The 16,942-nt window shown below is 37.5% G+C and overlaps 1 protein-coding gene across 1 annotated transcript in view; it reads left to right on the top strand.

The window, feature by feature from the left end:
- LOC136876503 (soluble calcium-activated nucleotidase 1) overlaps positions 1 to 16,374 on the top strand; it is a 71,051-nt gene extending 54,677 nt beyond the window's left edge. The window contains exon 4 of the mRNA XM_067150515.2: positions 15,732 to 16,374. Coding sequence (XP_067006616.2) covers positions 15,732 to 15,944 — 213 coding nt within the window. The 3' untranslated portion in view covers positions 15,945 to 16,374. The remainder of the gene's footprint in view (positions 1 to 15,731) is intronic.
- The last annotated feature ends 568 nt before the right edge of the window (positions 16,375 to 16,942 follow it).

Raw genomic sequence — 16,942 nt, 5'->3', positions numbered from 1 at the left:
GATGTAATTTACTGCCAAGTAACAGTCTTGCATCTTGCTGTGGGGTCCAGAACATCTAATAATAATAATAATAATAATAATAATAATAATGTTGTGGACCGTCGTCAAATTGTGTGGACCGCACTGGAAACGGGTCCTGGCCTGGTAATGTCTACGAATACAGTCCGGCAGCAGGTTCAGTACCGCCAAGGCACCCAAGATGACACCACGCCGGTTCTCCTTCAGGATTTGATCCATACTAAAAATGCTTATAGGAAAAGATGGCAAAGATTTAGTGACCTAACTGACCGCGTGGAATACCTGGATCAAGCCCGGGAAGTACGAAATCGATTGCTGGAAAGAAAGATTGAAAAATGTGAGGAACTATGCCGTAATCTCTCAGAAAACGAGTCAGATTGCGAATTTCGGAGGATTATATATAAAACGTTAAGCATTCAATTATAAATTTCGGTATAATACCGTAGCGAAGCACGGGTATCTTGCTAGTTATGTATATTTTTACTGTAGTACACTGTTACTTATGTGCCATATCTTTATTTATCTTACTATGCCTAGCTATAAATTCTTCTCTTCACTTTATTTTAATGAATGCATAAAAGAAAACTATTTTAGAAAATGATACGGTACTTCAAATGAATAGTTTCAGATTTTCAATCCAATTACTGTATCAGTATTAAAATTGAAGTGGAAGGGGGTAAAAAATTTACAGACAACAAAAATTACCTGGGTTAGAGGGATATAGTGGAGGATACACCAAATTGATGCTCTCTGAGCAGATTTCCACAGAGAGGTAAAGGTTCATGGTACCAACTTAGCTGCCGTAATAATAGTTTGTTTTGAGATTTATATATACAACATACAATAAAACTTTCACCAAAAGAACAATAATTACAACTGTAATTCAATTAAGTAGAAGTGCACTGTGATTATACAATTAAAAATTGTTTGGTGTTTGACAACACACTGAACAAACACTAGATAGAATTATAGACACATTGACTAAGTGAGATTGGCCTACTGATGAATACGCGCGGCAAGCGGGTGAATCATACCTCAGTGTCCAAAATATATACCCCTGCAACGCTTCCTCACAGCACATGCTGCGCGAGTCTCAATTCTTCAAATCGGTTAGTTGCAAAGAACAACATTTTGTGCTCATTTTCGCTAACTAATTTTCTTGATGATAAAAGAAATTAAAGGAAAGAATTTGCTGATAAGACAACAGATTTTGTACATTTAAGGAAAAACTTCCTAGATTTAGGCAGCTAAAGTGGAATAAAAATGTAATGTTTTGTCCACCTGTATGCACATCTCTCTCCAGGTTGGCATAACGCACCCGCCTTCTGGACAAAAAAAAATTCCCCTTGTGTATCCTTGTAGGAGAGCTCTTACTCTGTCTTTTCCACTATGAGGCTAATGAATGTGTTGCCATAGCTAGAGCCCTGCATGGATGTGGACATCCGCGAAGTTAATATCTTGGCGGATGCAAACTGTATGGCAGTGTGAATTATTTTGCTGATCATTTCAAAATAATTATGTTTATTCTGACCAAAGCCTAACTGGCTCCTGCCTGCAATTAGTGAAAGGAAGGAACAAATGTTCTGAAAGAGCACCACTTAATATGTTGGTAGTTGTCACGGGAGGAAATCCATCATAAACCTGTCACTGTAGAGGGTATGGTGCCAGGTATCAGTCCCATTGCATTTATTTTTATTTTAAATTTTCAGCTAACATAGGACTACTTGGTCAGGTTTATGGAGGTTTTTCTTCTTTTTGTCAGCCCAGTACTGTTTCGTCCTTTCTGAATGTAATTTTCTTTCTGCTTCTGGAATGCCCCACTGTCGGCAGCCCTGAAGATGGTTTTCCATGGTTTTCCATTTTCACATCAGACAAATGCCAGGGCTGTACCTTAATTAAGGCCACGGCCACTTCCTTCCAATTCCTAGGCCTTTCCTATCCCATCATCACCATAAGACCTATCTGTGTCGGTGCGACGTAAAGCAAAAAAAAGAAAAAGCTTATGGAATCACTCTTCCTATTCTCTGCTTGTTGATTTTTTTATGTAGTCTAGTGTGTTTATCTTTCAATATTTTGAGTGTATTGGTTTTGTATTTTAAATCTTCTATCGTAATATGTAACTCTCTCATGCCTTCTTTAAGTTCTGTGATCCATCTAATATTATATTTTACTCTTACTGTTCCATAATTTTTCTATTATTTTTCTACTGATTCTATTTTCTGGTGACCGTATTAGATGGCCTAAGAATGATATTTGTTTCTTTTTCATTGTGCTAGTCACAGGTTCTATTTCTTTATAAACTGTCTCATTGGAAGCTAGTCTTCAGACTCCGTTTACTTGATAATTTTTATTTAAAGAGGTCCTCACTATTTTCCTTTCTAACTTGAGTACTCTATCTATTGCAACTGTGTTTGTTGTTTTGAATAATGTTTAACTCGCATATGTAATTTGTGGCTGGGTGACTGTTTTGTAGTGTTTCAATTTGGTTGCTATTGAGACACACTTTTTATTATAAAATTTTTCTTGGTAACATGCTGTGCTGTAACGAGTTTATATATTCTGTTTTTCATGCTGGTTTCTCATTCAGGTTATATGTGATTATTTCACCTAAATATTTAAATTTTTCTACAATTTTTATTTCTTGGTCTCCTAGCTTAATTTTGTTTGCAAGCAGAAGTTGAATTAGCATAATTTCTGTTTTTTCAAATGAAATTTTCAAACCAATATTTTGAGCTATTTCCTGATAAATTTTATTTGTTGTTTTGTTTCCTAATATCATTGGCCAGAAGAGCTAGATCATCAGCAAATCCTAGACAGTTCAAATGTAAGTTATCCTTCTGGGTACCAATTTTTATACTTTTCGAGTTGTCTTGTACCATTCCCTCATAACGTACTCTAGTGCACAGTTAAAAAGAAGAGGTGACAGTTCATCACCCTGTCTTAAACCAGTTGTTATCAAGAATGGTTCAGAAAGTTCTCCTCTGGACTTAATTTTAGAAATGGTATTAGTTAGAGTAAGTTCAATAAATTTGATTAGCTTTGGGTGAAGTCCAAAATGTCTTAAAATTTTTAATAATGTGGTCTGTGGATGGAGTCATAAGCTTTCTTGAAATCTATAAATGTTATTGAAAGAGGCTTGTTTTCTGTAATATGCCATGACTAGCTTCAAAGTTATTATTTGATCAGAGCAGCTTCTCCAAGGTCTGAAGCCTCCCTGGTATTCACCTAACTCTTGATCAAGTTGTTCTTTAATCCGATTATATAGTATCTTAGAGAAAATCTTAACGTGCAGTCAAGGATGGAAATACCTCTGTAGTTGTCTGGATTACCGTATTTACGCGAATAATCCCTGCACCCTAACTTCAGTAAGGCTGATTTAGAAAAAAAAAAATTGCCAACATTGACGCAAATAAAACCGGCACCCCAATTAGTGCCTCAAATTAAAAAAATTAATACGCAGGTATTGTTTGCGTAAATACGATACTTCTTTCACCTTTCTTACGAATTGGAATAATTATAGCTGTTGTCCATTGTTCTGGGAATTTTTCTCTTATCCAAATTTTCTGTAATATCATATGGAGGGATGTCTTGAGTTGCACTGCTGGCATATTTCCACATCTCTGTAAAAACCTGGTCTTCTCCACACGCTTTGTAGTTCATTTCTTTAAGCACTGCTTCAACTTCTTTTGCTGTAGGTGGGTTTATATTTTCTGGTTTTGTTTTTATCACGGTATGTGTATCAATTGATAAGAGCTTTTCAGGTACCTCGCTGCTCAAGAGCTTGTTGAATGCTTCTGCCATGATTTCTGTGTTTTCCTTATTGTTATGCGCTATTTTTCCATCCTTATTTTTCAACAATAATGTGGGTGGGTTGTATTTTTGCAATTTTTACCAAAGGCTTTGCAATAATCTCTAGAATTGGTTTTGTAATAATTTCCATCAATAGAGTTTATTAAATCTTTTTGATATTTTCTCTTAATTTTCTAATAGTTTGGGTGAATTCTTTTCTGACATTCTTGAGGTTTGTGGCATTTTCATCTGTTTTGTGGGCTTGAAATTTCAACCAAGCTTGATGTCTTTTTTCATGCATTCTCTCACAATCAGAGGTTCACCATGCATGTCTTTTCCATGGATTTAATGGAGCTAGATCTTTTGCATTCTGTTGCTTTTTTTTCTAGCGGCTTTACGTCGCACCGACACAGATAGGTCTTATGGCGACGATGGTATAGGAAAGGCCTAGGAGTTGGAAGGAAGCGGGCTGTGGCCTTAATTAGGGTACAGCCCCAGCATTTGCCTGGTGTGAAAATGGGAAACCACAGAAAACCATCTTCGGGGCTGCCGACAGTGGGATTCGAACCCACTATCTACCGGATGCAAGCTCACAGCCGCGCGCCTCTAACCGCATGGCCAACTCGCATTGGCCATTAGGTCATCTAAATTGTCTGTTAGTCTTGTAATTCCTGTTCTTTGCCGATACTGGGCATTCTGGATTAAGTGATGAGGATCGTATGTCCTTTTCTCTCGAACTCTGTTTTGTCTTTTTCTTCTTAATGGAGTAAATTTAATCTTGATTTTAATTAAGTAATGATCTGAACCAGTGTCTGTTCCCCATAGAACTTTGACATTGTGGATTTCCTTGTAAAAGAATTTGTCCATACTTACATGGTCTAGCTGGCATTCTCCTTTTGTCCAATCAGGATGTTTCACAAGTTTTAAGTTTGTGTGGTTTTCTTTTAAAATATGTAGATTTGGAGATTAGTCCATGGGTTCTGCAAATTTCTATGAGTCTTTGGCCATTTCTGTTAGTATATTTATGAGGAACCCACTTTCCTACTAGATCTTGATACTTCTTTTCCTTACCCAGTTGAACGTTAAAGTCCCCTATAAGGATCTTGATGTTATTCATATTTATTTTACTCATTGTCTGATCAAGGAGATCCCAGAAATTATAGACTTCTTGCAGAGTTTTTGTTAAGAAATGTTTTTCATTGGTAGGGGCATGAGCTTTTATGATGTTGTAAAGTTTGTTTGTAATTTGTAAAGTTAGAATTGCAATTCTTGGTGAGATGGCTTTAAAATCAATTACGGAATCTATTATTTTCAAATTTACTATAAATCCTGTACTAAACTGGGGGCAATGTTTCATGACCCTTTGGCCTGGCTTCCCATTGTACACTCCATAACCTTGAGATTCAAACAGATCTTCTGTTAAATTTCTCATTTCTTGGAGCCCTACCACAAGAATATTTTGCCTATCTAATTCATCTGTGAAGTTCTTGAGCTTTCCGGTTTTCAGTAAGGAGTTTATATTGTGCGTCGCAATGTAGTTAATATGCTTATGTTTGAGTCTTTGTTTGTATGTTTGGTTATATGTATGTATTTTTGAGTGTTCATATTCATTCTTGTCTTTTAGGCGACTGCCCACCGAATCCGATGTAGTCTTCTCCATCCTTAAGGGGTTGGACGGTGGAATTGTTTTACTAAAAAAGTTTTCCATATCTGACTATCAAAGGTTCTTGACCTTAAGTGGAGTAAGCTCCGATTTACAACTACAGTTGTTAGCCACAGAGGATATTTATTCAGCCGCCACTAACATGTGAAACAGACGCTGTTGGGGTACCACCACTAACATGTGGAACCGTCGTGCCCTTTATTGCCTCAAGATGTTTATTTTCTGACTGTAATTTTACAGCTTTAAGCCAATCCTCCTCTTTTTTCCAGGCTTGGGACTGGCAACAGCAACTGCTGTGCTACTCAATCCACCCAGCAGATACTGCAGGCATAAGTCCCATTGCATTATGTTAACAAATCTATCTTTTTCGATACCTTGGGTGTAATCTGGTTAAATAATTGCAATATCCATGGATAACCATTCGCGGATGAAGGAAATGCAGAGTAGATGCGGATAATATTTTGCATATCGGCGCAGGGCTCTAGCCATAGCCGCTAAAATTATATGAGAACAACTGTGCTATAACACACTATTTCAATCCCTCAAATTAGTTCAAGAAGATATCAACTTGTTTAAACCCCATATGAGGATATTGTGTTTATGGGTTATCAGTTTAAGTACTGTGTTTACAAGATTGCTGAGATGTTTGTTGAATTTCTTCAGGTTAACAGAGTTAATACTCGAATGGAGTATTCTTGATAAGATTTTATGACTACTGTTTCATTGTAGCATTGATCATTGCCATATGGATCATTAAGTATGCATTCCATCCCACATTAATGTAATTGGTAATTAAATGCTGTGGTAATAATTTCAATTTGCACCTAAACATGAAAGGCAGAGAAGAATGTTGCAAGCCTTTTCATGCATTTTCCTTTTGTTATTGAAGAGCATATTTTGATCACTACTTGAATGAAAAAAAAACAGCAGTATAATATTATTAATCTTTCTTTCTTTCTTTCTTTCTTCCTTTCTTTCTTTCTTTCTTTCTTTCTTTCTTTCTTTCTTTCTTTCTTCATCTTCCACATTCTCTATCAGACTCTTTGCTGGGTGGGGTAATGGACCAGTGACCATTACCTCTGCCTGTTCTTCCACCATTCACCAACTGTTCACACCTTGACTCTTCACTGCTTCCTCTACTTTGGATATCCACAGCTTCCTTGATTTCCTACTCAATCTTATTCCAATCACCTTCATGCCATCAGTGCTCCAGAGGTTCTTATTATTTCCATTCTGTGACCAAACCATGTCAGTCTACTGGTCCCTAGTGTGTTTTGTAACCGCTCTAACCCCAGCCTTTTCTGTATCTTTGTGTTCCTTATATGGGTGTTCTTCATCCTTCCAAAAATATGCTTCTAAGGAATTTAATTTCCACTTCCTGGATCCTGCCTTCCTTTTCAGATGGTGTAGCCCATGTTAATAGGGACAATTCATGGGACGTTTGAACAGAATGACTTGCCTGAAAGATGCAGGATCAAATCCTGACGTGTTGACCGGGCTGAGTGGCGCAGCTGGTTGAGACACTGGCCGTCTGGCCCCAACTTGGCAGGTTCGATCCTGGCACAGTCCGGTGGTATTTGAAGATGCTCAAATATGTCAGCCTCATGTCGGTAGATTTACTGGCACATAGAAGAACCCCTGCGGGAAAAATTTGGGCACCTCGACTTCTCCGTAAACCGCAAAAAGTAGTTAGGTGTAGAAACAGTATCATCATCCTGACACGGTTGACATTCAAGAGTATTGGTAGGTTTATTGGCTCATTAAAGAACCCCATTTCACGCTCATATTTTGGCTTTGTGGCGTCTCTTAAAACCAATAGCAAAACTAGTCATTCCAAGCTCAATAGTTGCAGTCGCTTAAGTGTGGTCAGTATCCAGTATGATTTGCATACAAATTTGTATATTTTTATTTTTCTATTCAACCTTTTCAATACAATTGATTTTGTGTTGTTAGAAGTTCACATTGCTACAACACTACATTAAAAGGGACATGTTTCGCGTGGTTTCAAGCATCCTCAGCCTTTGTAATTTATCTGGCATTACATTTAAAAAATAGAGAGAAAACCTTGTGCAGTAGTCATTTTTAAACCTACCAAATCCTGATAAGATCTTAAAAGTTCTAAACTGATATCCCTCCTGTGTCATTTCCTTAAAATCTTTGTTATTTTGGAGTTGAATTATGTAACTTTTTTTTTTTTACCATCTGGTTGATTGTAGATCAGGTAAAATCTTGAAATAAATGTTCATCTCATGAGGTTGTGTTGAGTACATATATGAAGGGGAACCCAAAAATAACCGGACACCATTTTTAGACGATACACAATTTATTTTTTCGAGTTACAAATGTTAGTCATCTTCGAAGTACTCTTGATTAACACTTATACCTTTGTTCAAACATTTTTTTCCACTGTGTGAAACTTTTCATACTCATTCCTTTCGGATGTCTTGCAGCACTGCCTTCGATTCTCTTTTCACCTCAGGAATGTGTGTAAAATGTTTTCCTCTCCGCTCCCTTTTCTGCTGGGGAAACAAAAAGAAATCGCAAGGTGAGAGATCTGGTTAGTAGGGTGGGTGTCAAGCGGTTTTTTGCCAAATATTACTCATAGAAATGGCTGTGTGAACCATGGTGGAGGAACCAGTTCCCACTCTACCAAAAATCAGGCCATTTCAACCAAACACTGTCATGCAACTGTCTCAAAACACTCACATAAAAGACTTGGGTCACCGTTCACAAAATCACAAAATTTGAAGAGGTTGAAAAACACGTTACTCAAAAACTGTCACAGGGGCTCGCTACAACCATCTCAAGCCATGCTGGTTGGTATACTAACACAGGAGGGGTTACTTAATACCCACCTAGAGGGAAAGCCCGAACTACAAGAGCGACGCACACAGCGGATTATGTCTGGATATTTTTTAGTACTCCCTCGTATGAACGAATGGAAACCTACAACCTGTTTTCAAGTCATTGACGGGTGAAGGATGGAATGAATGAAGCCCCCATCTTGCAGCGAGGATAGGAATTGTGCTGGCTGCCGAAGCCTGTCGCACTCCTCTGGGGCAATGATTAATGACTGACAGAGGAAATGAAATTATAGTGGAGAGTGTTGCTGGAATGAAAGACAACAGGGAAAACCAGACTACCCTGAGAACAACCTTCCCCGCCTCCACTTTGTCCAGCACAAATCTCACATGGAGTGACCAGTATTTGAACCACGGAACCCAACGGTGAGAGGCCGACGCGCTGCCATCTGAGCCACAGAGGCTTGGTACTCTTTCGTAGTACATGCCAAAGTACAGAACAAAAGTGGTCATTCAGACACCATTGGGAACCGAACTTACAACGTTCTGATTTCATGTCTGATGCTCTACCGATTGAGCTATGGTGGGCTAGGTCCATGTTTGTTCTATTGGGAAGGATCTGAACTACAGGTATAGCACTGCTGAGTTTGGTTCCTACTGATGTCCAACTGACCATTTTTTTTTTTTTCTATACTCAACATCTTTTCGATGTGTACTTACTATTTGTATTCAAAATGACCTAATAAACTAGAAGTTTATTTCAAGTACAGTACTGCAGTCATGATGTCGATTAATAGGGAATATGGCCTGGAAATTAATAGACGAAAGACAAAGGTAATGATTGTCAACAGAGAGAAAGCCAACCAACCAAATGTGAGGGAGATAGCTGGTTTTGAGGTCGTCCAGAAATTTGTCTACTTGGGCTCCATGATTTCCAATACAGGAGGGTGTTTCGATGTAATAAAGAGAAGAATAGCCATGGCCAGTGCAGCCACCACAAAGCTTAGTAGGATATGAAAGGACCGTACTGTTACAAAGAACATAAAACTGCAACTAACTCTCCCTTATATTCCCCATTGCCACCTATGCAACTGAGACCTGGACAATGAAACAGGCAGATAACAGGAAAATGGAGGGCTTCGAGATGTAGGGTTACTGATGCATTCTCCAAATTTCTTGGACTGAACTCCGAAGTAATTCATCCGTGCTGGAAGAACTAGGCATCGAGACCAGGCTTCAAGAGCGGATCAGCCAGGCTTACCTCCGGTACTTTGGACAAATTGCCAGAAGACCAGGTACTGTGAAGAAGCATGTGGTGGCGGGAAAGATTAACGGCAAGAGATCATGAGGAAGACATCCAGTCAGATGGGTGGACCAGCTGCAGTCTCTGGTGGGGAAATGTTTCCATGAGGCAACACTTATAGCCACAGATCGCCAGACTTGGAGAAAGAAAATTAGGTCAATAAAATCATGAATGCAACCATGCCCTGTCAAGGGTAGACGATTGAGGAGGAGGCTGTCATGAAAACTACACTGGTGAGCCATTGATAGTACCGTATTTACTCACATAATCCCCCCTCCCTTTTTTAAAAAACTTTTTTCAACCTCAAAAACAAGGAGGGAAAAATATGCGAATCTAAATTAAAAGTGGAAATGAAAAATAGAACATAATTACCTTGCCCAAGTTAATGAAATTTATTTGGGCCTAAAATAATAAAAAATACATATAACAGAATTAATTTTAATAAAAATCGAAGACAATAATACGTGCCCTAGCAATAATTATACGGAAACAGTCATCTTTTAATATCATGCGAGAATTCATTGAAGATAGGAGCCAGATACCTGAAATAAATTAGAATGCTGTATTAGGGAAAAATCTGTAAAATAGCCTGCGCTAATATGTATTACTTCAAAGAAATAGACTTGCCATATCATTCATCGTCGCTTTCTTCCGAAGACACTGGCATAGAGATGTCCTTCTTTGAAGAGAAAGAGAGAGATTATTCCTTTTCATGAACTGACAAAGCCACCCTCTGCTTGCTTTAAAATTGGGAATTTTCAAGGTTTTTTGCTACTTCTACAGCCTTTAACTGGAGTATCTCGTGGGAAACTGAAAAGCCATCATTTCTCAACACCTTCCTTTTCAATTTCTGGGTGCTTCCTGGATTTTTGTCCCTGAAATGATAAAGTTGTTTTCTTGGTACACTGTAATTCTTCTTTCTGCTTCCACCAGTAATGCACGTGTGATGGTGCTACAGAAAATTCACGAGATACTGCACGATTGCCATTATTTTCTGCTGATTCTATTACAGGCAGTTTAAATTGTGCGTCATAACTACTGTTTTTTGTTCTCATCACGTCGCTTCCTCTTCTTCATGCATGGGAAACATGAAGGGGAATTTCCAAACTAGTCCCGATTTCCGTACATCAGCATGAATCTCGAAGACGAGATAAGTCCGTGGTTTGCAACTAGTGAAAACCGTAGATGAAACAGGAGCGAAAAAATGTGCGAATTTTTTCCAAATTTTCATTAAAAAATCAGGGAGGGAAAATTACGCAAGTAAATGCAGTATTGGAGAGGAACAAGTGTCAATTAAAGTCATATATATAATAGGTAGGAGGAACCTAGCCTTATATTTGTCCTATTTTATGCTCCTTTTCTGTTTTATAGAGAATGTCTGAAAATAATTTCTTGAAAATTTACGGACATTTTTTTCTGAACCATTTGGTTAATCGGCAGGGGTAACTGGTTCATGTCTCTTACGTTCGGCGACATAGTGCTCTCTTTTCATCAGGCTAAGTGAGTAGCACAGATGGTAGAGTGCTGAGTTCAGCCTGTATGTATATATATATATACTGGCCTCATTTTGGTAGATTTACTGGCACGTAATGGAACTCTCACAGGACAAAATTTGAATTTATAATATAACTATTTATAATAGTTTATTTAAATCCGCCTTGATCAGTACACTCATTAAATGAAAAAAACACTATTTATTAAACCATACATGTTTCAGGATATCTCAACCATTCCCTTCATCAGTGGTTAGATCAAAGAATAACACAATATGACACAATCTTTTGTTTTACAATTTGAAGGAGTATTGTGTCCCAATACATCATATCAAAGAGTAAAGAGAACTTATGAAATATTATAAAAATGATCAATACATACAATTTTGGTTGAACCTATCATGGTTAAGTTTATTAACAGGACAAAATTTGGGCACTACGTTGTCTCTGAAAATTGCAAAAAATATTTAGCGAGTTTTAAAACAAATATTATTATTATTATTATTATTATTATTATTATTATTATTATTATTATTATTATTATCCTCCTCCATTAAAGTGCATTAAAAGTTATAAAAATCAAGGGGAAAGAGCACAATATTACAGAAAATTAGTCCAGTTTTGAGGATAAACATAAACACTTAAGTTCTAAAAATAGAGAGATTTATGAAACAACCTAGAATTATCTGTGAAGTAAAAATTACTCTTGTACTCCACCCAAGTTGAGAAAGGTAACAGGGGAAGGATAAAGTAGAGAGGGAAGAGAATTTAAAAGTGCCTCCCTGGGGTTATTTTGTCCCTAGGGCTCCACAATGTCTTCTAGCAGATTGACTTGTATGTTGGCGTTTAGTCTCGTGCCTTTCTTGAAGAAGTGGGGTGCCATGAAATCACCTTCACAGAGATGGTATATTTGGTGTCCTTGATGGTAACCACACCAGAGACATTCTGGCAGATTCAACAGTCATTTTGACATTTTACCATCCTGTCCTGAATTGAAGTTGTTCTCTGAAAAGAACAGAAAACCTTTGCTGTCAAGCTTGGTGTCATTCAGGCTGTTAATTTCCTATCTATCTTGGTTTTCTCAGTCAAGAATTGGCAATTCTTGCAGACAAAATAGTTATAATGACGTCTTGTGCATGATAGATTGAATATCGACACAGACAGATCGTATGATAACAATGGGGTAGGACTGGGAAGGAAGCAACCGTGACCTTCATTAAGGTACTTCCCCGGCATTTGCCTTGTATGAAAATGGGAAACCATGGAAAACCATCTTTAAGACTGTTAATAGTGGGGCTCAAACCCACCATCTCCCAAATGCAAGTTTACAGCTATGTGACCCAAACTACATAGCTAACTCGCTCGGTGTTGACAGATCACTCATTCTCCACCCACCTAGGGTTGCTGTAGTTCTCTACCACAAAACCAGGGCAAAATTAAAGGCCCGTGTGACAAATATTGGCAGATTATCAACAGAAGAGTTTTATTAAAAGCAAACATAATATGATGACAATGGTAAAAAGAATTCTTTTGATCATACTGTGGTAGTTAAATTTAAGGCAGTCAAAGTTTCTTATTATACCAGTCATAATATTTCAGAAAACTTTACATTTTCAAGGAACTTTTGATTTTTCTTCAGAGTACTTAAGTACATAAAAGGAAGTACAAGGGCAGCTTTACATATTGAGTGAAATTAAGGAATGAAAATCAGTGTGGAAAAGAGTAAGACAATGGTGTTCACTAGAGGAGGAAGGGAAGGAAAAGGGACAAAACCTTGAAATTGTGTAGAACGTCAAGTTCTTGGGAAGCAAACTGATGCAGGATGCAAGGCTGTACACAGAGATCAGTAGAAGGATTCAACAGGGAAATACATTCTTCCAGAGTGTGAGAAACCTGGTGTCGAGGAGGTGATGTGATATGCAGCGGAGACCTGGGCACTGACAAAAAGACAGGAAGATAAAATCTAGGCCAGTGAAATGAAAGTTTTAAGAAGTATGATAGCAAAGATGAGAAAGGACAGAGTAAAAACCGAGGACGTCAGAAAAGAAATCGGAGCAGAAAAGCTTTTCAACAGAATGGAGAGGGATGAACTTAGATGATTTGGACACGTGAAGAGCATGGAGGAGGGAAGGATACCGAAGCGGATGATGGAAACCCAGATAGGAGGGAGAGCCAGACTAAGGTGTTTGAAAATGATCTCAAGAATAGTATAATTAGAATAAACCTGAATTGGAACACAGTTAAGGAGGAACAATGGTGGTTGAATAGAGGAAGATGGAAAGGTGCCATAAACATCCCAACCCGGCAGGTGCTGGATGGGGAGAATGGATGATGATGACGAGTTTATCAAATTTAGTGAGATATACTTGTGACATATTATACTGAAAGGATGGCCCGAATAGAAGACTGAGTTAATCTATTCTGTAGAAATATATTTCTGAACTGCACGCAATGGAATCCTACTGAATTGGCCAGAACAGTTTGTTTTATTACCCTTGAACCCAGGACAATAAATTTCTAAATTCTTTGAAATCATTTAAGAAAAGGCTAGGGAAACAACAGATACGGAATCTGCCACCTGGGCGACTGCCCTAAATGCAGATCAGTATTGATTGTATGATTGATTGATTGATTGATTGATTGATTGATTGATTGATTGATTGATTGATTGATTGATTGATTGATTGATTGTTTGATTGACAATCCCAATTTTCCTGGACATATTGCAACCCTACACTCACCATACCATATAATCTTCAATTCAGCATTAATGCCCCACTACCTTTGCGATCATAATGCCTGCGTGAGTTTGTTCTGTCAGGAGTTACGTCCTCCTGGTTTTCCGACTCCCAGAACTTCTTGGCTAGGTTGTAAATATTTGTCTTGTTAAGAGTCAAACCATGTGATTATATCCAAAAGTGATTTTCTGCCATAAGTATAACCACCCTCTGGTCCTGCTTTTCGCTCATGTCTTAACAAATACTCTTTGTAATTTGTTGATTGTTTGTTGAGTCATTATTGAATGACCTTGTCATGGATTATCCTGTGTACCCAAAATTTGACTGCATTTTTATGTTGACAACTCTGTACTGTAGATACTTGAATAATCTGTGCAATCCAATTTCCAAGGGAGAACAGAGAAAAAAGTTAAAATCTCAAGTATTTTGTTCAAATAATTTTACTAAGTTTATCATTGCAAGGATTAAAATTCTACCATACTTGCAAGCAACTCCACAGAATTGGAATGTAGAAACTTTCTCGCTTTCTGCAACATTTATTCATTTATTTATTATATAGTAAGAATTCTTCGATATAGAGGTTGCCTAAAAGGCAAAGTATACTTGGTACCAACTGATATTGTGAAATGGAAAAGTAAATAAAAGTCTATTTAATTTTAAAGAAAATCACCAAAGATGGTTTCTTAAAATCTTATTGCCGATTTCAAGGCAGAAAGTGCAATGCCAATAATCAAAGATTTTGGCAAATGGACTGTCTTGCAGAACTCAATGAATTTTTGAGGTAAGTGCCTCTACTGCCGATTAACAAGCCTATGACTTTGATCCTTTTCAGGTTGTGTGCTTCCTTGTAGAATGGATCTGTGAGCTCGTATATTACCTTCTTTTCACGATCAACACCGTCAGGTGGACTCGCAGAGGTTTTGAAGTGGTCAGTTAGATCCATTATATATCCTATGTTGTTGTCTTTGTAGGCAATTATATCGATCTTTCAAGTGCTTCCATTCTCTCCCAAACCATAGATTTGTTCATGGATGGTAAATCTAGTTTTTCTGAGGGCCTGGGTGATGGTGGTTCATATTTGATGATGCTTAGCGATGTGCAGAGTTTCGCTGTGCTGACAAACCAACAGGTGTGGTGTTTTAATTTTGTTGAGGCTTCGCCTACAACGGTCTCTGTCCATGGGACTACCGGGCACAGCACGAACTGCTGCTGCTACTAGTATATAATTAATAACTTGATTTTTTTCACTTTAACAGTGAAATGTTTTTTGTCACTTTAAACAGTGAAATAGCATGTTAATGTCATTGATACTTACATACCTTTTCAAACATTTGTCTCCGTTTCTACTGCCATCATCATCCTCGTCATTGTCATCACCGTTGATTGGGAGAAACTATACAGGAGCTACCTACTTTCCAAGAGCATCATCTTGGTCTCATAATAGCTCACTGTTAGTGTTCGTTCAAACCTTTGTCACTTGATAAATCTGTGAATAGACTTTTAGAAACATTCAAAAAGTGAAAATTAGAAAATGAGCAGTTTTCAAGGTTTTGAAATGAAGGTAATGAAATGCAATTTACTATTCACATAAAAAGTTTGATAGTGAGCAAGTTGGTTGTATCGTACGGGCCGGATGGTTGTAAGCTTGCGTTCAGGAGATGGTGGATTTGAACTCCACTTTTGGCAACCATGAAGATGGTTTTCCATGGTTTCCCATTTTCACACCAGGCAGATGCTGGGACAATACCTTCATTACGGCCATGGCCGCTTCCTCGCTAGTCCTAACTCTTTCCTGACCCATCACTGCCCAAACTTTGTTTAAGTTACTGCAGCGTTGAACCCTACCAAAATAGAAATTTAACTATGTAATGAACTGCAGAGTTACACAAAGATTTCATATTTTCTTGTCCTTGTTGATTGTTCCAGGTTACCTACGTTGGTGAGGTGATACCGACACATGGGTTCTCAAGTTTTAAGTTCCTGCCAGATACTGACGATCAAGTGATAATTGCATTGAGGACAATGGAAACCAAAGAAAAGATAGCTACTTTTATCATGGCATTCACTGTTACTGGTTTAATTTTAATGCCTGAAACATCAATCGGTAATATTAAGTTTGAAGGTTTTGAATTTATTTAACATTCCTTAAGATTCTATTTCTTTTTATTGTGCTGTGAATCACAATGCGAACAGGCTATGAAAAGCCAAAAAAATAATAACAATCTGCAATAAATCAAGTTGGTAATGATGACCTTTGGCAGATGTGTTCTACATTGATTTTATATCAGAATCAAAGTACTTACTAATACAATCATAAATTTTTAGGTCGCAGTGATAATAAAAGTTGCTCTTATCTTGAGATACTTTTGTATGTCTAGCAAGCAAAGTGGACGTTTATAGGTGTTTTATATGGCCGCTGCTTAAGTTTTACTTGTTTTAGTATTATCAACCCGTAACTGTGATAATGTATCCATGGACTTGTAAAATATGCCATACTGTTGATTGCATTAATTTTTAGAAATATCAAGGCATAAATTGTATTTATTTGTACAGTAAAAATGAATTACGATTGTTGTTAATATTGAAATTATTTTTGACCTATGCTTAATAACCTAAGTGATTGAAGCCCCATAAAACTGCAGTCGCCATCCATATCTAACGAGAAATACCACTGGAGTGAGAGTGAAATATCCATGAAATTGCCGATCACATGTTCACCTTGTTTATTACAGTACTTAGGTGGGAAATGTTTGTTTCAAGAGCGTGTTAGTATAAGGACTAAACTGAGAAAACCTAGTCATGTGGCACAATTTTCAAAAGGGGTGAAAACATTTTTTCCTACATTGAGAAAATATTAGTCACAAAGCAACTTGTCATGAGATTACTAACTGTTCAATGAGCAGATTTCCAATTTATTTTGTCTGTCAAGCCACATGTTTCATCTACCTGTGTGTGGGGATTAAGACGTTTAAGGTATTCTATGCTTCCCGTAAGAGGTTTTGGAAAAGAAAGAATGTGTGAAAACTCTCCTCTACAGACTGATAAAATAGCAAACTCCAATTAGGGGCTAGTGAATGTGAGAATTAGCTGTCTCAAGGCATTCCTGTTTTATATTTATTTTTATTAATTATCCAGTG

Source organism: Anabrus simplex, chromosome 6, assembly GCF_040414725.1.
Source record: "Anabrus simplex isolate iqAnaSimp1 chromosome 6, ASM4041472v1, whole genome shotgun sequence".
NCBI classification, from domain to species: Eukaryota; Metazoa; Arthropoda; class Insecta; order Orthoptera; family Tettigoniidae; genus Anabrus; species Anabrus simplex.
Note: the sequence above shows the minus strand (reverse complement) of the source record. Positions and strands in the feature narration are given on the sequence as shown.